Source organism: Nymphaea colorata, chromosome 9 (assembly GCF_008831285.2).
Source record: "Nymphaea colorata isolate Beijing-Zhang1983 chromosome 9, ASM883128v2, whole genome shotgun sequence".
NCBI classification, from domain to species: Eukaryota; Viridiplantae; Streptophyta; class Magnoliopsida; order Nymphaeales; family Nymphaeaceae; genus Nymphaea; species Nymphaea colorata.
This window is the reverse complement of record NC_045146.1, coordinates 24216138-24238092: the sequence shown is the minus strand read 5'-3', so window position 1 is coordinate 24238092 and position 21955 is coordinate 24216138. Positions and strand designations below refer to the sequence as shown.

The 21955-nt window shown below is 40.4% G+C and overlaps 4 protein-coding genes across 4 annotated transcripts; 2 read left to right on the top strand and 2 right to left on the bottom strand.

The window, feature by feature from the left end:
- The first annotated feature begins 1336 nt into the window (after positions 1–1336).
- Positions 1337–2449, top strand: LOC116260900 (probable BOI-related E3 ubiquitin-protein ligase 2). Its single transcript, XM_031639426.2, has 2 exons — positions 1337–1772; positions 1876–2449. Exons 1-2 carry the CDS (start codon positions 1542–1544, stop codon positions 2395–2397), a joined length of 753 nt encoding a protein of 250 aa, XP_031495286.1. The 5' UTR covers positions 1337–1541; the 3' UTR covers positions 2398–2449.
- Positions 2450–11813: 9364 nt separating this feature from the next.
- LOC116261286 (expansin-A11-like) lies at positions 11814–15388 on the top strand. The gene is made up of 3 exons (XM_031639978.2): positions 11814–12031; positions 13316–13637; positions 14708–15388. The coding sequence occupies exons 1-3, from the start codon at positions 11860–11862 to the stop codon at positions 15012–15014; spliced, it is 801 nt and encodes a 266-aa protein (XP_031495838.1). The 5' UTR covers positions 11814–11859; the 3' UTR covers positions 15015–15388.
- An 813-nt stretch (positions 15389–16201) lies between these two features.
- Positions 16202–17274, bottom strand: LOC116260070 (abscisic stress-ripening protein 1-like). Its single transcript, XM_031638151.1, has 2 exons — positions 16933–17274; positions 16202–16724 (listed from the first exon to the last, which is right to left on the bottom strand). Exons 1-2 carry the CDS (start codon positions 17068–17070, stop codon positions 16548–16550), a joined length of 315 nt encoding a protein of 104 aa, XP_031494011.1. The 5' UTR covers positions 17071–17274; the 3' UTR covers positions 16202–16547.
- Positions 17275–20824: 3550 nt separating this feature from the next.
- Positions 20825–21724, bottom strand: LOC116260069 (abscisic stress-ripening protein 1-like). Its single transcript, XM_031638149.2, has 2 exons — positions 21425–21724; positions 20825–21213 (listed from the first exon to the last, which is right to left on the bottom strand). Exons 1-2 carry the CDS (start codon positions 21713–21715, stop codon positions 21037–21039), a joined length of 468 nt encoding a protein of 155 aa, XP_031494009.1. The 5' UTR covers positions 21716–21724; the 3' UTR covers positions 20825–21036.
- Between the last annotated feature and the right edge of the window lie 231 nt (positions 21725–21955).

The window sequence follows — 21955 nt, the reverse complement described above, 5'->3', positions numbered from 1 at the left end:
GCATCAAAATTGATATTAGGAGATATTAAAATGTAGACGGGTCACCTAGCAACTCCTGACCATCCCCAAACAAATTGTTGGTGCATTGTTTTTTTACACTAGAGTTCGGCGCAAACTGGAACACTAAAAAGGCATTTAACAATAGTAATAACTTGTTACCATGTTATAAATCTTCTCCAATTTTTATGGTAGATTGTTGCAAGGATGACCTATTACCAAACAACTCCAAGGAAAGAAAGGGGAAGAAGGGTTGAACTAAGAACAAAAAAAAAAAAAAAGTTAGTGGCAAAAAATTGTGGTGTTCCTTTCTTTCTTTCGTGACTCTCAAGAATAGGTGAGTCACAAAATGTGCATGCATCCTACATTGCCATATTCATTGCTACTTCGAGATTTGGACGGTGATGATCCGACGGAGAACAGGATTGCTTATTCATCCACTCTTCTTTTCACTAGCTTTTCTTTCTCTTTTCCACGCTTTTCTTGTTCAGATGGAACTTTGAATTGGCATCTAACTCCACGGTCACAGTGCAAAAGCAGCTGGGCTGGCTTTTCCATGGCTGCCCTTTATCGTCTAACATACTTTTATGGGAACCCCCCACAGAATTCAATGGATATCAGACTCGGTATCTGATTTGTTCGATCCAAAAGGAAATTTATCCAATTCTAACTCAGACAGGAAGAAATCTGGAACCCATTCCAGACTCAAGTTTTAATAACATTTGATTTTTAAGCAACAGCATAATAGGATCCAGGCTCCGGATTCGTATTAAATCCAAGTCATTTTTGGCTGTTTCTTTTTTCTTGCTTTCTAAGTTTTTTTTAAACACGGCAGGGCCTTTGGGATGATGCGGGGATGTTAAGAAGAGTTAAGGCTCGTTTCGAAAAGATCCAATTTCTTGGTCGTCTATTAGTTTGTCCTCTAGCTTCTCCTCGAATAACTCCACCTTAGACCCTTATCCATGCAGCACCAACAGATAACGTTCTAAAAAGAAGAAGAAGAAAAAGAAACTTCACGCTTTACTTAGTTCCAAATTTAGGTTCTAAATCTCTTCCTTATCAATGCCCCCAAAATGAAAATCAAACATAGATATAAATGGTGATGAAAGTTTCTTAGGGATTTAGAACACTGTTCTTCTCTTGCATATATTACTCCGTATTATTTGCGGCGAAGAAATAAAGCCAAGATGGTATGGCGTTTTAGGTGGGCAAAATGAAACACCGGGTGGGCCATAGTGTGGTCAGGCCGCGTGGTAAGGAAGCAAATTAGTGGGACAAGCGAGGGTGCTTCCTGTTTTGATAACCTGACGCGAAAGTCGTATAAAAGGGGAGCCAAAGTTTGGTGATTTCCCACCTTTTTCACGTTCTTCCTCCCCTCCAACCCCCACTCTCCCACTCCTTTTTTTAAGTTTTACCTCTCTTTCTTTCCTTCTCGTCTTCTTCTTCTTCTTCTTCTTCTACTCAAGGCTATAACCGTTGCTGCTGCGATTTCGTTCCGGGTAGAGGAAGAAAGAGGAGCTGGAAGAGGGTGGAAGGGACGGAGCATGGCCGTCTATGCCCAATATCCGGATTCGTACTTTCCGGGCTTCTCCAGCGAGCCGGGTGAATACCAGGAACCGATCGGCGCCGGTGGCTTCTGCTTCTTGCAGCAACAGCAGCAGCAGGAGTATCAGAGCAACAGAAGCATCTTTCCTCTGCCCATCACATGCAACCAAATCCTCGCTGCCTTCTTCGAGAAACAGAAGCAGGAGATTGATGAGTTTATCGTCCTACAGGTGGAACTTCCGTGACTAGCCTCTTTCTTCGCCCCAGTGCTCTGTAGCATTTGTCTTCCTTCTTATTCGACGACCAACATCTTTGTATATGGTGTGTGTTTAGGGGGAGAGGTTGAGGGAGGAGTTGGAGGCGCAGCGGCGGGAGCAACTGCAGGCGGTGCTGCGGCGGGTGGAGACGGGCGTGTCGGCGCTCATGGGCGAGAGGGAGGCGAGAATGGAGGGGGAGCTGCGGCGCGGGGCGGAGCTACAGGAGCTGCTCCGGCGGGCGGAGACCGAGCGCGCCGCCTGGCAGAGGCTCGCCCGCGAGCGCGAGGCAGCCGCGGCCGCCCTCGCGAACGCGCTGGAGCGCCTGCGCAGCTGCTCCCCCTCGCCCGCCGCGGGCGACGACGAGGACGCCGAGTCGTGCTGTGCGGCGGAGAAGGAGGAAGAGGAAGAGGCGGAGGGGCGCAACCGCGTTCCGGCGACGTCGGGGGCGTCATGCAGGGGGTGCGGCGAGAGGCCGGCACGTGTGGTGATGCTGCCGTGCCGGCACCTCTGCGCGTGCGGACCGTGTGGCTCGGCCGTTCGCACGTGCCCGGTCTGCGGGTCGGCGAAGCGGGCGAGCCTCGAGGTCTTTTTCATGTAGCCAGAGAAAGGGAAAAAAGAAAAGGAATTTAATAAAAATTATAAATTTTTTTGTTCGTGTGTATTTTTGCGGTGGATTTGATTCGTTATAATTACCTCTCAGCCTTTTCCGTCTTGAGATTTACGAAAGCGTAAACAACAAAAGAAGAAAAGTGGTTATTCATTTATTTAATTTTTTTTTTCCTTTTTGGGGCGTGTTATTTCTAGGTTGAAGAGAGGGCGAGTCAGAAAGCAAGAGTCTGAAAAGAGAGCGATAAATAAATGGGTGTGTGGGGGAAGGGAAGCCGAAATTTCCTTCTCCAACTTCCTTCTATCTTTGCCGAAATTAAAGGGATCCGCTTCTCTCTTTTCTTCAGAAAAAAAGGGGACACAGGAAAGGCGTGGTTGTACCTTCTTTCCTCCTTTTGTGAGATTTGCATGAATTTCTACAAGTTTGAATCTCTGTATACGTGATCAATATATGAGGACCGTTTTCATCTTTATTTTTAATGGTGATGGGCATGAATATGATTGATGTGGTGTGGGGGCTTGACATGGACGCTCCTCATTCCTGACCTACGCCCATTAAAGGGCGGTCAGGGGATGGGCTCCTAGGGCTATTTTAGTAATTTAGGGACCCTACACGATACCCTTGTGGGGCCAACCCTTTCCGTCCTGTGTCCGCGAAACGGACGAGTCCCATCCTTCTCCGAGACGGAGAAATGAGTCGGCGGTAGAAGAAACTTGCGTGAACTCTGCACCGTCGATCCGCCCACGTGGCCCTTTTCCATGCCCTGAAAGAGAACTCGTCTCGGGACAGACCGTGACGTCATGCCGCGTCCTCCCGGTTCGAGGCGCCTTTTCCCGTGACGTATCTGCGGCGTCATTGGATGACGATGAGTCTCAGCGGGAGCATAGTTACGGGTCTGGGCCGGGGCCCGGGTCCGAGTCTGGGTTTGAATTTTAAACCCAAAAGTGATGTTGGGGGTCTGTCTCCTGCGAATTGGATTGGGCGATTCCTCGAGGCTTTTATTGGGGCGCGATCCTTTCAGATAAATCTTGTGTGACACACTTATAATTGTATACATGGATTTCCATCCGGTTTGGATGACTATTAACCAAATCCAGATCCAATACATAAATCCTATGGTCTATTTGTCTAAATTAGGCCTGTAACGTTTGTCAAAAATAAGATACGTAGCTCGCTAGTGCTTTATCACCAGCCCTCGAAACAAACAAAGAATGAAAACATTTTTTAAGGAACACTAGATCGCTCTTTATCATCCAATATTAATGACAAGCAAAATATGTCTCTTCATAGCGAAATCAGCATTTCTTTTGAAAGGCGAGGAAGGATGAGGTGGGGTATGTGTTTATTGCCCCATTACCAAACTAATGGACTTTTGCCAAGGCGGGGTTGTCTTTGCCTTTATTTTGTTATGTTCCACCAAGCCCCCAGGTCTCAATCCCAAGCAATTATTGAAGGCTCTTGGGCTTTTCCATACTCATTCTCATCTCATAGGGCACATACATATTTGTTCTTATAGATATTGACAAACTTCCTTCTTGATCTTTTTATCTACTTGATCATTTCAAATTATGCCTGGATTGCAATTTGTCGCTACGTAATAACTTGTAAAGAGCAATTTTGAGGAACGAATTCATCACGTCAATCACAATTGGAAAAGGATGAATTGCTAGCAACAAGTTCCAAGCAAACTCTGAAAATAAGACATTTAATTTTGTCTATAACTAACCGATGAAAATGAAATTATACACTGAATGCGCCACACTGTCTAGCCTGCCAACCTTTTCCGTGAGTCAAATTGGATTGATGGCCCAAGTGCTTGTTTCACATTCAAATACTTGTTATTTTATATATCAAGAACTTCTATATTGACGTTCTCAATTCTTAGTGTAGTCGATTTTTGTCCAAACATCTAATATGTATGCCGATCTAACATGATAGATGGTTAAGAGAAAAGTAAGGAAAAAAGGATGATGAACATTTTCATCATCTAATATTAATTTAGAGTTGTTTCTCTTTGCTTTTCTCTCAACCCATTATGTATTTTAAAGGACAGGTTTTGGTTAGATGGTTGAATAACTTTAGATAACCAAAGTCATTGTTCACACACACACACATATATATATATACTGGAAACATCTTTATTACACTCAACCCAGCCGACCGAACCACAACCGTCGCCTCCCCATGTTTTCTCCCTCATCCTTTCTTTGAATGTTCATGAAAAAGGAAAGGAAGGGAGGGGAGGCCATCGCCTACTCCGGTTCGGTCAGTGGCGGAACCAAAAAAATTGACTAGAGGGGCACTTGTTTAAAAATGCTTAAATCTAATGGGGCATATATAAGGATAAATATTTAATATTCACATTTAAAAACAAAGAATTTTTAAGAGACTGGTCTTAGCACTGCCTACACCTGTCACCATGTAACTACACCACTGAGGCCGGAGAGGGCAGGGTGGCAGGAGGTTGCCCCCTCGTAGAGGGGTCGGCCTCCCGGCCTCTTTTCTTTTTTTCGTATGTAAATAAAAAAAAGGAGGCCGGTTGCCTTCCCTTCCCTGCTGGTGGCTCGCCGCCTTCTTGCCATCGGCGGCAGGTATGCCAACCACCACAAGGTGGCGGGAAGCTACTGGCAGCGAAGGGTAGGTGATTAGCCTTCAGGTGGGCAGTCTGCATGGACGGCCAAAACCCGCCGAAGAAAAGGCGTTTGGCATCATGTATATATATGTATATATAATTTCCTTTCTCTCAGTCTTTCTTTCACTTTCTGACCCAGGAATTTGTGGCTACATTTGAGAGAGAACTTGTACAAAAGGCTCCATCTATATCTACAGGCTTTCATCCTTTGAATTTTTAACGTGAAATCAAAAACCTAATTGTTATGTGCTACTTAGGGAGCTGTTTTGAACAAGGCTATTCAAGAAAGAATCCGAGGGCCTTTAAAATTTTCAGCAGTTGTCTTGTGCATAATCATAAGAGATCAATAGAAGCTGAGAAATCGTCGGCAACATTGTCATGACATGTCCGAATTTGAGACTACCATATGTACTATAGATGAAAGGCGTGACATGTCATAAGAATGCATTGTATTATCAATATAACCAACCAATTAACACAGCCGTCGACGCATTTGGAGCACTAATACAAATATTAAGAAAAATGAGGAGATGCTTATGCTTTGCATCATTGCATCTTCTTTTTGATGACAACCTTTTCTGAAGGATAAGCCTTTTGACATGAGGAAGTCTGCCTAGCGTGTGAAGAATAACTCAAAATTCAAAGAGAATCATAATGATCACATGAAGATAAGCACAATAACATGTTCATTTGAAATCTGTAAAGTTGGGTAAATCAGGAAAAGGTGAAAAGAAAAGCAAAAGAATGCTTGCTTTTTTGCAGAAGTGAAGCCAAAAGATACCAACTTTGCTTCCATCCAGCATGAGCTAACCATTGATGTTGTTGGGTAGTAGATGCCGTTATTAAGTCCTCAGTCTTAATTTTGGATCGAATCAAGCTCCAGATCTAGATCCCCTTTTTTAAATCCTCGCTAACCAGTCAATAAATTAGAGGCCGACCAAAGATGAGAGAAAGCAAAATTTATTATTTAGTCCTTAATTTGGAATGATATCTTAAAAGAAGTCCAAATTTTTATAGGAGGCTCTCTCTCATGTTAAAATCTTTATCTTCTTGAATATTCTGTTTAGTTTTACAACTAAAGAAAATGTCTCTTAATGTCATTCAGCTCTGATTGAGCTTTCACTTACTTTAGTTCAAGAACTACAGCAGAAGCTAGGTAGTTTCTTCTGTCGTATTTCCATGTTGGAGAAATTATCAGAAAAATTTAATCACAAAAAGTCGTTTCTCAGATTTATGTTAAAAGTGGAAAACTTAATGCAGCAACTTTTGCTTGGATCCGGCGGATTTTCAAAATGCAACAACATTGGGTAATGAGATATTTATTTAAAACCAAAATCTGATTTGAATTTAAATCCGATCAGATGTCCTTTCTTAATCAAATATTAAATTTGTTTCCAATATCCAATTTTCCCAAAGCATTTGATTCGATATCCCATCCAAATAAGATACATTAATAATAATAAAAAAGCTATACAAAACAATACGGCTAAAATAACATAGTAGATCAACGACATCTGGGTGGCATTTGATAGCCCCAGATCTTAGCTCTCTTCAGAGCCATGGATCTTAGATTCAAGGATTTTAAGAACGTCTATAGTGGCTTTGAGATCTAGAGTTTGCTAAAACTGTGGATTTCGACATGAAATCCAGCCGAGGCTACCAAACACGCCCCTAAAGTTGAGTATGATTAGAACAACGAAAATCCTTGCATCGCCGTCGGCCATTTCATTTCAATGCATCCACAACCTCTACATTGCCGTGTGAAACATGAGCCGAAATATTATTTTTCAAAATTTTTGTATAAGACGACCAGAGCCCCTACGGGTCCCCCTTGGCTCGGCTCCGATTCTTGAGTGGCGGTCTTCCACCACACAAGCTTTCTCCATCTGAACTCAGGGAATCTGATCGCCGGTGTAGCTTCTTTCCCAAACATATTCCACCATCCTCATACGACTTTCCGCCCCTTCATTTGGGATATCTGAGCTGGGAGTGCCGACCACTTTTTAGCAAACTTTTTCTTTGTGGGAGGCAAATAAAGGTGAGTTTGTGGGAATCAAGGGTGTCAACTTTGTTGCAAAATATTAAATGCTTATATAGCTCCAAGAGGCACAGCGCAGCTGGTCCGGCTGGTGGTGCCGAAATGTCCTGTCATTTGTTCAATTTCCATGCATGGTGCATGGTGCCCTTACCAGGTGCGGATGCAAACTCGAATTATAGAGATCGCACACCGAGAGTGAGTTGCATGCACCGCAGTAGTGCACACATCATACATGCATGCAACATATATCCTGGTAAGGAGCACTCACCTTTTTACTAACTAGAGGTATTCTGATCATTATACCTTCCGGTACACAACTTTGTGTACACAGAGTGGCCAGCTGCTAGTCTGGAATCAGGCTTCCATAAGCAAAACTCTGTCTAATTAACTCTTATTTTCATATGAGGGCGGCTCGACTTGCTCGGCTCGGCTTCGAGCTTGGATCTGGCAACCTTCACTTGGTTTGAACAAGGCCCAACTCCAGCCACGACTAGTTCGGCTCAATTGTGAGGCTTGCCTTCAATGCAAGGTGTTGCAGTTTTGAAACCATCTTTACAACCACTTACAATTATGGAAAGCAAACTTATAAATGCGAAATTAAACTCAAACCGGATTCAGATAAACAGGAAAGAAGTAAGTTTCCTACCCAAACCAAACCCTTTGCACCAGTACATACATTAATAAAAGCCTTATAACTAAGTTTGAATTTGGTTGGAAAAATTTCTAGCAGCATCTGGCAAGTATAAAAGCCTCATTACTAAGTGTAGTTATATTGAATTCCTCAGTCTTACATCCCATGTGATGGCTACCGGCTTTGGTATAAAAAACCCTACCGTTGTGTGTACCTATGGTTTAAAACTATTAGTGGGTACACTTTTTTGGGTTTGAAAATTTGTTTATGTAGTTAATTCACTTGAAGAATCATCTACTACTGTTTATATATTTGACTTCACTACTTGGAAGGGAAGCTATTTATCTGATCAGATTGCAAGCATCATATGCTTTTGCATTCTTTGATGTTGACATGATAAGCTAAATGAAACTGAAATAAACGAGTCGAATGTACAAAATCTCAACTATAGCATTAATAACTGTTGAGGGAAAGAGAGAGAGAGAGAGAGAGAGAGAGAGAGAGAGAGAGAGAGAGAGAGGGAGGAGTTGTGCTCTTCTGACATCAGAATCTTTGTGCTCGGGGCAATGACACAGCTAGTAGGTAAAACAGAGACGCGTCAATTGCCGGTCGGAAAATTTGAAATTAAGTACATTGGGTGATCTTTTCTATCATCGTAGTTGTCCTCTGAGAAATTTTATGCACATTGAATGAAGAACCTGTGAATTTCTTACGGAATCAATTTTGACAACTCTGAGAAAAGGTGAACGTTCACCTCAAGAGCTTAAATAAAAAATCTTAACCACGTTAACTGGTCCAAAACGAGGACCCTGAGGGGGCGTTTGATATATCCCGAGTCATGGAATTTTAGAATCAAGATGCTTCTTTTTCAATAAATTAAACAAACAAGGTATTTCGTTTCTGAAATTAGGAAACTGAAACCTGAAATTTCTTGATTACATTTCAGTTCCAAAAGGAATTACATGTCATTCTTGAATCAAAATTCCAAACTATCAAACGCCACACTTCGACTTTTTTATCTGGTTTTATATTTTCAGGACTCGGAATCTTCAATCATCACAACTCACTAGCAATCCAAGAACGAATTAATTGTACTTTTTGTTTATATCGTACCCCAATTCGGTGAGTCATTATTTTTTAGTGGTAGGATGTTGATTGACTTTGTTTCTGCACTTTAGAGGTGCTAACCAAAGCCGTTTGTCCTGAAATAAATTATGTTGACAACGACTCTTTAACCACTGAACACAGCTGCTTTTTTGTGTCTCAACTCAAAGCAAACACTGCATATCAAGTTATCCTTTTCGATTGTTAACTTTTCCAAAAAAAGTTCACATAACAATCACAAGTAACCAATGGCAAGTCATATTCAGCTGGAAGAAACAGGTCGCTAAATATATAAGATCCATCAAACTATACATATGAATTGGATTGAATATCAAGTTAGTAAAGTGAAGGATTTAACTTGACGTTCATGGGCTCAGAATTCAAGGACATGAAATCCCAGGATCCAAGATTTTAAATCACCTTCTTTCTAAGATTTGAAGTAATCAAACGCCTCAAAAACTTTCAAGTGCAAATGTGGTAACCCAATCTGCATCTGATTGACAGAACTATTCCATTCTCTCTCTCTCTCTCTCTCTATATATATATATATATATATATATATATATATAAGAAGAGAAATTCCAAACGGAGATACAGCCGAAAAGGTCTTGCAATCGGTTGCCATTTGTCTTGTTGCAGGTTACAGCTCATAGAATGAAGAAAACAAAACAATAAGGAATCGAATCGCGAAAAAAAATTGGAGAACTGCACTAAAGCAATCAAACGACAAATTATATTCCTTCCACCATCAATTTCTTCTTAAATATTAGTAGTTCGAATAGGTAGCTAGTCGGTGATCTTTAAATAATGCATTAAAGATCTGAAGAAGCACCAAATCCGAAGAACAGAAGCCAAAGTTCTGAGTTGTGAAACAAATTAAAAACGGGAAGAAGGGTGCCCTGAATGTGAATGTTCGCTGGTGGGTTTGACGTTGGAACATCGGGAAATTCATCTCTCAAGGAGTGATCTGTCAATTGTTTAGTAAAGGGAAGTGCATCCGGCGGACGTCGTCCGGTAGTCGGTGACGAGGACATTGATTTTGAGGGAGATGCATGATTGGGTGCCCAACCATCTGAAGTTCCACCTCTACCATACTTTTCATACAACCAATTCTTGCATGTGCCATTAATCAAAAAAATTTATTCCTCCCACCAGCCATTTTTCATATATATATATATATATATATATATATATATATATATAGAGAGAGAGAGAGAGAGAGAGAGAGAGAGAACTTGATCTTCTATGTTGGAATTAATTAGATATTAAAATGCTGATCTTGCGTTTTAACATTCCCTTTGTTAAAAGTGCATTTTTCATTTTTCTATGAAAAAGGCATGAAGAAAAGGTTTATGACTGTAGTTTTCTTGAACTTAAGTGATCTTGACCGAAATTATGCTGTTGTGGGAAACGCAGGCCCTTTTCTGAGAGGACAACAAGGTGAGCCCGGTTTCAGAAAAGAACAGACTTGTGAGGTCTAATTTTGAGAATACAAACATAACGTAAGTTTGTGATGGCCAGAGGCGACCGGATCTGGATCGAGTATCTTAAGATGTGAGTTCAATTTATGTTTGGGTCAATAACTACCAAGCAAGAACTGAAAAGGGTTAAGTTTTGATTTCAAGTCCGGTTTCAAACCAGAGTTCAGACTCAAATAAATTACCGGGCCGTGTGATCCGATCCATCTACATCTCTAAATCTTGCAAAATGGAATATAAGGATAAGACGGTACCGGATGAAAGGATCCAAAACTGGGCGTGGGCTTCATGGCCCGAAATCAAGGCATCAAGGGCAAATATCCCTCAGACCCACATAATTTGTATGATTTACGTAGTAGTTACATGTTTATAGATACCACCCTGGTATTTTAAAAATTTTAAGACGAACGGTGCACCTCAAAAACTTCTTATGTTAACATTGATGTTTCAGGAAAATCTTATTAATTTATACATTACTGTCTTTTAACAATTAAAAAATTTATACTTAGTACTTGGGACGATAAGGCACCACGCGCTTCAAATACTTTACTGATAAAAACAATAGTTTAGAACTTTCATTCAAAACTAAAAAACAATTATCAGTCACATTAAAATACGTTAATCACATGTGAGTGTTCATGTCGCGTGCATATGGTCAATGACGCGTTCCATGCTTAAGGATGAACACGGGTCGGACTAGGACTTGATTTGGACCACTGGTGCCCATATGCCTCTTCAGGCTCAGAAGTTAGCCGGAATGGATTTGATCTATAAATTTTTTTATTTGACTAAACTTGAACTCAGGTTAGCAATCGCATATTTCTGAATCGCTAAGATATTCATCCAGGTCCATCCAGACTTTATGTTAAGTAGTTGGTTGTCCTGGTCTTTAACATTTTTATGTCGCAGTTAATATCTATGGAATCAAAAGCCCGATCTTTATATAGGACTGGGTTGGATTGTTTCATCAAATTTGGCTAAACGGAGCTGGTTCCAGATCCATACCAGCTTCTGGATCTGGATAAAAGGGGACAGAGTCCTGGAACTGTTCACACATTGGATTCAGGAAGTACCTGATGCAAACAAACAAAAGAGGGCGGGGTAGGGCCATGGTTTTTGGGCCCCCTCCTTGCCTCCTCCGCATTTTGCATCTGTTTCACTTCGTTTTCAAATATTTTTGCTGTCTTCTGGTCTCTGCAAGATCTTTGGTTTCCTGCATCGTGTTTTGTCGATCTCTGCCCTGATCTTTGAAGCGCAAAAACAGGGAAGAGAACGTGCAAATAATTGAGGGCTTCTGCTATTTCTCTTTCCCTTTCTTCTCTCTCTCTCCTCTTCATCTCTTCTGCCTAGGGGCTCCCCAAGAAATTATTGGAAGACCCTGCAGATAATTAGCTGTGCACATAAATGACTATAATAAATATGCACCTCAAGGTCCGTGCACCGGATCACATGCACTCAGCCCCACCACGGCCTCTGCCTCTTTGGGTCTATTTAAGGCGACCCAATCGAGTGCAGCCTGTGTCCCATTCTCTGCTGCTGCTGCTACTGCTGAGCTGCTTTTATTACACCCATGGCTTCTCAATCGTCTTCTCCTCCTCCTCCTCTTCTTCTTCTTCTTCCTTATGTTGTAGTGCTTTCTACAGCCATTGCTGCTGGTACAGCCTCTTCTTCCTCCTCTGACCAGGATTGGAACAGGGCACATGCTACCTTTTATGGTGGAAGTGATGCTTCAGGAACAATGGGTATGTTTTCTTCTTTCTTTTTCTCTTCATGAGATTTCGACGTTGTTCTGTTTTCAGGTGTAGTCTGCTGCCTTGTTCGTGTGTTTCTTTGTTCTCTTACTGGTAGTCAAGATCTGTAATAGTAAATCTAAAGTTTATTTCCATTGAAAGGTAAGCTGGCTTGATCCCAACGTACGTTAGAATAGTTGCATTTTTTCCCCTGACCACCCTCGTCTCTATAGTTCAGATGACTTACATTGCCCAACGTACTTGGAGTCTTTGAACACCTAATGTATATCCGAAGTCACAACACAGAGATGAGACCTGATTCGATGTGTTTTCTTATATTTAGGCAAAATATTATTGGTATTTGCATGAATACCAAGATCATTTTAGGTATTAAAAATATTACAAAATTAATGAATTAAATGTTCGATCCATGTCATCGATCGTCTTGTCATGGCCTAAAAACAGGGTGCATTCTAAACTAGACATTCTGTCTAATGACTATATGTTGACTTGTAATATTCATATCATACTTATCGTAGAGCCTCTAGTTGTTCGTTTAAGTAACGGGTAAAGACTTGATCTGATTATTTACATCCTCTTTTTTCGACGCTTATGTGACGTAAGAGATCCACAGGATCATAAAATGCAGGAGGAAATTACATAAACACCCGATCCGCTAAATCGATTTGACCCTACAAACGATTACTTTAATATTTTTAGTAAGCATTTAGATTTAAGGTTATCTTTCAATTTTGCAAAGATTAATTTATTTTGGTTTGACATCTTGATCAGATACATACTATCTTATTTCCTTATTGTAACGGGTGAGCTAAATTATTTTTAGATTCTCCAATGTATAGGCAGATGAGCTTTCTTAATAAGGCTGTACTCTATATTTGAATGGCTATAAAGTTAATTATCTCCTTTTCCTTAAGTTTTAGTTTATTTCATTTCATTTTCCATCATAATTTCTAGTTTATTTCATTTCATTTTCCATCATAATTTCCTACCGCTGTCCTCTTCTCGATGTCTTTTCTTATTTGATTCGCTTCTTATCCTTGATAATCTTGATTTTACTTCAGAAAATGGAATTTCTATCATGACCATGTTTCAGAAAAATCCAAACTCCCTGTTTCTGCATCTTTTTCTGCTGCTGTTTCAAGGTGATATGCAACCAACTTTGTAAAATTCAAACTCTCAGCATGCATATATGTGTGTGTGTGCGCGCGTCTACAAAGATGATGTCATAGTAGAAAAAAGGTTTCATGAGATTGAGATTTCTGCATCTGGTTTCAGGTGGTGCTTGTGGATATGGAAACCTGTACTCGACTGGCTATGGAACGACGACAGCAGCACTGAGCACGGCTTTGTTTAACGATGGAGCGTCCTGCGGGCAATGCTTTACGATAAAGTGCGACGCAGAGATGGATCCAAAATGGTGCCTGCCGGGGAAGTCTGTGACCATCACGGCCACCAACTTCTGCCCACCGAATTATGCGCTTCCAAACGACAACGGAGGGTGGTGCAACCCTCCCCTCCAGCATTTCGACATGGCCCAGCCTGCTTGGGAGCAGATCGCCATTTACAGAGGAGGCATTGTCCCTGTTCTTTTCCAGAGGTATAAATTCCTGCAGCAGTTTTGATTGACTGAGGAAAGGAGCGAGATTTATAAATACCATCTGAGCACATTTATTTAAACAGTACTAACTAAGTAGCAGCTAGATAAGGGAAGAACTGTTAACCTTGACCGATAGATGGGACCAAGTATTGATGATCGAACAATTACAGGAGCTTACTTCCCATTAATGGGTAGCCATGAATTGTCCGATTTGCAGGTAGCAATGGCCTTTTTCATGCAGCTGGTGCTTCACACGATTTGGCCAGAATGAGAACTCTTTTTTTTTTTCTCTTCACTTTTGATACATCAGACATTTAATTTTCTCTTTCCTTCAACTTGAATATATTGTCCAATCCCTTATTCAGGTCAGTGATGCTCTGTTGGCCTGGCCAGGAGGAACAACATGATCTAGGATCGGACACACACAGGCATTTCGTGTGTGTGTGTATATATATATATATATATATATATATATATATATTATGCAAAGGGTAACTCAATCCCTGTAACATCAAATTTAACGCGTTACAACCGAAATCCATAATGAATTAGATCTCAACTTATTTCAATCTTGGCAATCCTGACTTTTGATTATATATATATATTTTTCTCCTTGTTGAAGCTTTTCATGATCAGAAAAATAGATATTATTAGAGGGACAGCCACTCAGAGTTTTATTGGCATCACCTCATTACACAATGGGGTGTGGACCTTTGGCAGGCGACTAAGTCTCTCGGCCCAATTGCAGTTTCCTTGTGAAACTAACAAGGAAAAAGGAAAATCAGAGGTAAGCAAATTTTACAAAATTAACCTTGAGGGAATCGCATGATTTGATGAACAAACTAACAGGTTGAGTCTTAAGGTTGAGGTATGAAAAAAAAGTTTGTCTAGAGCAAAAACCACAATTACTTAGACGTTTTATACTAGAGCAAGGGACATGTTAGATCATTAATTTGATTTGGTATACTAAATTATGTTATAATCAACCAGAGTAAGAATCATGCTAGTTATGCACAAAACTATCAGTAATACTTTGTACTGAACTGACTTGTTCTCTGCACTGGATTCAGGGTTCCTTGTGTGAAAACAGGAGGCGTTCGGTTCACCGTCAATGGCCGGTCCTATTTCGAGCTTGTCTTGATCAGTAATGTCGGTGGCGCAGGCTCGATCTCGGCCGTGTCCATCAAGGGCTCAAACGGGAACTGGCAACCCATGTCAAGGAACTGGGGTGCAAATTGGCAGAGCAATTCCTACCTCAATGGACAGTCACTCTCCTTCAGAGTCACCATTAGTGATGGCACCACCCTCGTCTTCTCAGACATTGTACCTAGCGATTGGCAGTTTGGACAGACCTTCACCAGCTCTCTCCAGTTCTGATTTCTCAACTTATAAGTTTTGATCTTCCCTTTCCATGAGGAATTGGCTGTGGCGTGCTTCGATCTTTTGCCAAGAGCAGCCCGCTAACCGATTGTGTGTATTGAAGTGGTAGCAGTAGCAGCAGCAGCAAACATGCATATTAAGAGTTCATGTATTTGTTCATGATTCTGTGTCTAACATGTCCTTTTTGAACTCAACGTTGAATGCAATGCTTTTGTCGGCTTCAACTTCTGAATCTGTTTTATTCTCAGGTTCTTAAGGAACATGTTGAAGTGTTGTTAATCCATGAACAGTATGCAATTTCTTCATTGTATGTAATATATGAGTGTGGCTTTCCTTCCATTTATATGTGAAGTATGATCTTGGCGTTGTTATGGCTCCTCTCCTTCATTTTTATGGCCTATCCTGGTTTACATCTTGCCCTAACAGGTTCATCTTCCATAGCAGACGAACTCAGCTAGGTCCAAACAACAAAAGCTTGAAAAGAACCAAGCAACGCATGGGTAGGCTAACCCTGCTTGTGTAGAGATCTTTCTGGCTTGTCAAGAGAAAATATTATTGGTCTTTTCTCCAGTTTGAATGCCCTAAAAGGATGTGGGTTACCTTAAATTCATGATTCTAACAAATTATGGATTTCAAAATCATGAATCTAAGATCCCCAATATGCTTCTTTCATTCTTTTTACAAAGGTGGAAAAACAACTCTCCCATCATGGTTGCATTGGAAGATACTCAATGTGCTTCAAATTCATGGTTCTCAATTCGAGGATGATTGGCTTGAGATCCTTACATCTTAAAATGTCACGGTTGTAAATTTATAATGAAATTCAAGTGCCTTAACTCGCAAGGATTTCAGACCCTTACTGGACATCAAGGATTTGAAATCTTGGAAATTAAGATCCAAGAAGACCTTGGATCTTGAATACCGAGATAACCAAACGCATACAGAAAGGGGAAAAGGATCCAATAGTTTTCCAATTTCAATACTTCTTAAGGCAATGTTATGAGTACGCGTAAGTCCCTGTGGTTAATCTCAACCTATGTTCACGTTTAGCAACAGAACTCGATGTATATATATATACACACACACACACACACACACACACAACGAATGAGCTGAACACCGATCTTTAAATGCGCGCACGCCCATCTTGCAGTTACAGTTCATGACCAATTGTCATTTAATTTCCATTTATGACGCTGATCACAGTCTTAAATACTAAGGAAGCTGCAATTACTGCAATTATTTTGAAAGATGAAGCTGTTTTTGACCTTTGTGACCGAAGTTTCCAAGGACCAAGCTAGCTGCCTAGCTAGTTTTCTCCTTGAAAAGAAAAGTATTGTTGCCTCAACAAAGGTACACAATGAAAAGACTCTAAATGACTGGATATACAACCAAAGAACTCGTAAATAAGACAGAGAAGGGAATATACATAGCTACGTACATCCATATAACAGTTTATTAAAGTACATGAGCCGCTAAGCTCCTATCACACACTATAGGACATATGACTACCCAAATATATGAGTGCAATCAATGGCCTTTTCCTTTCTTCTTCTCTTCCTTAATCATCTGCTTTGCTGCCTTCTTTTCATGGTGCTCATGGAACACCAACCCAGCGCTGCCAACAGCAATGGTTGCAGCAATCCCCTCCTTGACTTTGTGCGCATGTGCATTATCTGGGTCCTTTTTCGCTTTATTCTTCTCATGCTACAAAAGAGTTCAAATAGAATTCAGCAATTAGTTGATCAAGAGGATATAATATTCGCTACTATATATGCAGCGACAATCAATAGTTATTAAGTTGTAATATGCCTCTGTTACTTTGGTCTGATTAGTTGATTACAAACTTGAGAATGTATAGGATCCTGCTGTCTATATATAGCCTGAAAAAAATGAGAGTTATCAGCTAGCTTACCAAGGCATAGGCACCGGCAGTAACAGTCCCGACTTTGCCAAGAAGCTGCATGTGCTTGTTATGCTTCAGTTGTTGCTCTGGAGTCTTTACATGTTTCTTCTCCCCATGAAAGAGATGGTGGTGGCCCTCCGTCTCCATGGTGACTAAGAAACTGTCTGTAATTCGTGATGGAGGCAAAAAGCAGACAATCCCCCAAAAGTGGAAGATCAAAACTGGTCTTATGAAGCCACGGAAGGAAAGGTGAAAGACTTAGAAGGATTGTGCAGTGCTTGAGATGAACGTGAATGGTGTTTCTCTGTGTAGGATATTTATAAGAGAAATCTGTCTACTAATTTTCCTCTTCCTTGCATGCAAAGACATCTCAAACGGCCGTGAGATTATTTTCTGTCTTTTAAGAAGCTCCGTGGAAGGCCATGAATACGCGTGCACGTAAGAAACGTCCTCATGCCAATATCATCCCTTCAACCTAATCCAACATCTTATCTTGTCGTGGTCTTCTTTTGTCGACAGATAACAAGTCGTCAATAAACAACAAATATTCAACTCGTCTTTAAAGGAAGTTTCCGACGCCTGAAATCCTTTCCTTTTTTCAGAGGGTCCAGATGGTTCCAGAGCGCCGCAGGACCGTGTCTAACCTTCGCACCATGGTGACGTTCACCCCTCTGCACCAAAAAAAAAAAAATGTAATGAACAAAATATTTCTGTTCAAGTAACAAAAAAGAATTTTAAGAGAACAAATAAGGGTTATAAAAAAAGTTTAAAATGTACATTTTTTCATAAAAATTTCAAAAATTCACTAATCCTGACTTATTTTTCCTTTAGTGTGTATTGGTACATGTAAAGCACGCAACTTGATCTCTCACACAGCTGTCCCTTTGTCCTTTTAACTATTTTTCTAATGTATATGTATATACGTATATTCAATTATGCAACATGAGGATGCATAGTTAGCCTCCATGTATGATACAAAAATGGTTTATGGTAGTTTTAATGTGAAGATTTTTTATAATTTAAACATTCAGCAACTATACAACATACAACAACATTAAATCTACACATAAGTAATTAAAATAATTTCTTAATTCTGTATCTAATTAATCATGCGGATTCGCCCAATCGGCAGTCGATTAAGTAACCAATTTTTTTTACAGCACTGCATGGATTCAATAAAGCTCTCGTCAGCCAACTGGACTCATCGAATTAAAGAAGTAAGTTTTTCTCTTTATTCCGAATGCTTCATCAAATATACAAGAAATTGGATTTGGATCTCTGGCTTAAGGGAACAAGTCTTAACATGCTCAGATGACGAAATTGCCTCCCTTTCAAATAAGAAAAACCACTCTTCTATAAAGACAAAAAATTATAATGGAATTTGGTAGGAATGGTCAGTTCGGAACGGCGGGAGGCTGATAATGACATGTATTATCCGGCGTTGTCCAATGCATGTCATGATCGGTGCCTTACGCGTATCGGCCGGCCGATATGCATCGGTCCACACCTGCCGGCCGACGGCCGGCACGGGCCTATTTTTGTTTCCTCCATTTTTTCAGTTTCAAAAATTAGTTAAAAAATCTAAATTGATTTGAAAAATAAAATATAATATATCTCTAAAGGGGGCCCGTACGATCCGATACACTCAAAGATGGTGCATGCCCAAGATGCAAAGGCATCTCAACGAGTTTGAGCATAAGGAAACTCCTACATGAAGAGCCGATAGATAAAGTTAACTTCCCGAGACCAATTTTTCTACACTCAAAAATTCCGATTTCTATATCAGCATTGCAATAATGTAGGAAGACCGCTCTGTGATTCGAAAATCAATTTTTGTTTTTACAATAAAGATCCTTACAAGCTCATTCAACGTAGATCATCGAAAAACAGCATCCCATTGATCTGAAGTGAAGTGTCCTAGATGATCGATCATTCAGAAACCGGCGCCACTGACAACTAAATCAAATCTGATTGTATTCCTATCTAGCAGGTCGGTTTAAGAAATACAACCTCCCAGTAAGAAATTGTTAATTAGTGCCTCATTCTCCGGAGCCATGTACATGAAATTTTCCATTTTTTACGGACATATTGACATCAAAACCACCGCTTCCGTCAATCAGAAAAGATACTTAATCAACTATTCATTATAAAAAATGAAGCATGCACCATGAGAATTAATCTGTGATCTCACTCTCATATGCCATTTACAATTTACCTATGTATTACTGTCCCGTTTAATTTCCACTTGTGACACTATTCATACTTGTCAATATATAACGAACCTAAGAAGCTGCAATTGTTTAGCCGGACAATTTCAAATTTGCGGCAGAAATAAATAGGGAAAGTGGTCATATGCACCAGCAATAATCCCCAGCACACCAAAAAAAATGTCATAATTTTATGCATGGGATTTTGACATACCCACGATGCCCCTGGTCTCTCAAAAGCAAAACTCCCTTTACAAAGACTAAAAAATTGGAGAGTGAAAACGTTCTTCTTTTTTCGGCCCATGCATGCACCGGTAAACGGAACTCATTTTCAGTAAATAGACTCGAACCGAATTCAAATTCAAGCATGTGCTTGTGATGCTTCAGTTGTTGCTCTGGAGTCTTTTCATGCTTCTCCTCCCCATGAAAGAGGTGGTGGTTGCCGTCCTTCAACGTCTCCATGGTGCCTCTAATTCGTGACTGAAGGGTAAACAAAACGGCCCCAAATTGAAATGCAAAGGCCAAACCAAACTGATCTTATGAAGACAAAGAGAGAAGGGAGAAAACGGAGCACCTCGTGTGCATCAATAGCTAATATTTCTTCTGTTTCTTACAAGGTAAGACATGTCAAGCGATTGTGAGATTATTGTCCGCGTTTTAGGAAGGTCCGTGGAAGGCCGGTACTTCAACACATCGTCACAAAAAACGTATGTAGGGATATCAACAGTGCAGACTTGACTTCGGTTTTCATCCAACCTAATCACATCACTTAATCTGAGTTCTGACGGGTATTATACAGCGAGGATATCAACAGTGCAGACTTGACTTGGGTTTTCATCCAACCTAATCACATCACTTAATCTGAGTTGAAATAACTTAAAATATGTAATTTACAAGAATTTGAATCTGAATTCAATTAATATTAATTGGAATTTGTTCATCTTAATGCCAATCACAAGTAGGGTTATGGGTTCAGGTCTGTAATTAAATGAATCCATCCTGTTCAGGTTCGAAATGAATGCGACCATAGATAACCACCAATAAGATCCGGCCGCTTCATCAAATTATTTGATCATAGAAGGGTTCAACCATCTCAATGAATCCCAATTACAGGAACAAATTGCTTGCGCTAAATTAAAACAAGAACAGTCATGTGCCATCAAATAAAGGTGGAGAGAAGTAGGATTAATTAGCTTGCTAACTGCAGGTTGTGTAGTTTAATTCCAACCCCAGTTCAAATCATACAAATTGAATCGGATCACAAACAGATTTTCGTTGGATACTGGACACAAATTTGGCTTCAGAAACTCCTGATCTGATCAATTGTCAGATTCATATTTCTTGGGCACATTCGAGATAAATGAATTAGTATGTACCCAATCATGAGTAATTGGAAATACTCAATTCATTTAATCGCCAATATCGACGGTTCCACTTCGTGACTCCAGACCATCAAGAGAGACACCATGTCAGAAACCGAGATCACCAACATGAAGAAGAAACTGGAAACAACCCAGATTCATTTGAGATCTAGCAACTTAATCTCAATTAGGGGGGAGTCTAGGCTTGGCTTCCATGAATTTTTCAAACTCTAAGATTTGCATCTCTCTCTCTCTCTCTCTCTCTCTCTCTACCTAATGGGGGAACTGAGGAGGAAGATAAAGCAAGCTGCTGAGCTAGCCTTGTCCTTGAGAGGTATTAAAAGTATCGTTGCATTAACAAAGCAATACAAGGGAAAAATACAAAATGGCAGGATCTATTAACCAAAGAGCTCATAATAAGACACAGAATGCCTAATAAATAGCTATGTACATCCATATGGATCAATAATTTATCAAAGTACATGAACCACTAAGCTTCTATCACACACTACAGGACATATGGCCAGGCAAATACAAGGGTGCAATCAATGGCCGTTTCCTTTCTTCTTCTCTTCCTTAACCATCTTTTTTGCTGCCTTCTTTTCGTGGTGTTCATGGAACACCAACCCCGCGCTTCCAACAGCAATGGCAGCAGCAATCCCCTCCTTTACTTTGTGCGCATGTGCATTCTCTGTATCCTTTTTCGCTTTGTTCTTCTCATGCTACAAAAGAGTTCAAATAGAATTCAGCAATTAGTAGATGAAGGGGATATAACATTCACTACTATATTTACTATATTTATGCAGAACAATTAATAGTTGAATATGCCTCTGTTACTTTGGTCTGATTTATTTTATTATAAACTCCAGAATATACAGATTCCTGCTGTGCATATATAACCTTGAAAAAAATGAGAGTGATCAGCTAGCTTACCAAGGCATAGGCACCGGCAGTAACAGTTCCGACTTTGCCTAGAAGCTGCATGTGCTTGTGATGCTTCAGTTGTTGTTCGGGAGCCTTTTCATGCTTCTTCTCCCCATGAAAGAGGTGGTGGTGGCCGTGCTTCTCCGTCTCCATGATGCCTAAAGAAACTGTGTCTCTGATTTGTGACTCAGACAAAAAGCCAACAATCCCCCAAAGTTGCGAGGATTCAACTGGTTTTATGAAGCGACAGAAGGAAGGGAGAAAGACGTAGAAGGATTGTGCAGTGGTCGGGATGAACATGAATGGTGTTTCTCTGTGTAGTATTTATAAGAGAAAACTGCTACTAATGTTTCTTCTATTCCTTACATCCTAAGGCATCTCAAACGGTTGTGACAACATTTTCTGTGTTTTAAGAAGGTCCTTGGAAGGTCAAGACTGCGCGTGCATGTATGAAAAGTAAGAAGGTCCTTGGAAGGTCAAGACTGCGCGTGCATGTAAGAAAAGTCCTCATCTCCAACGTCTTCCTTTCAACCTAATCCA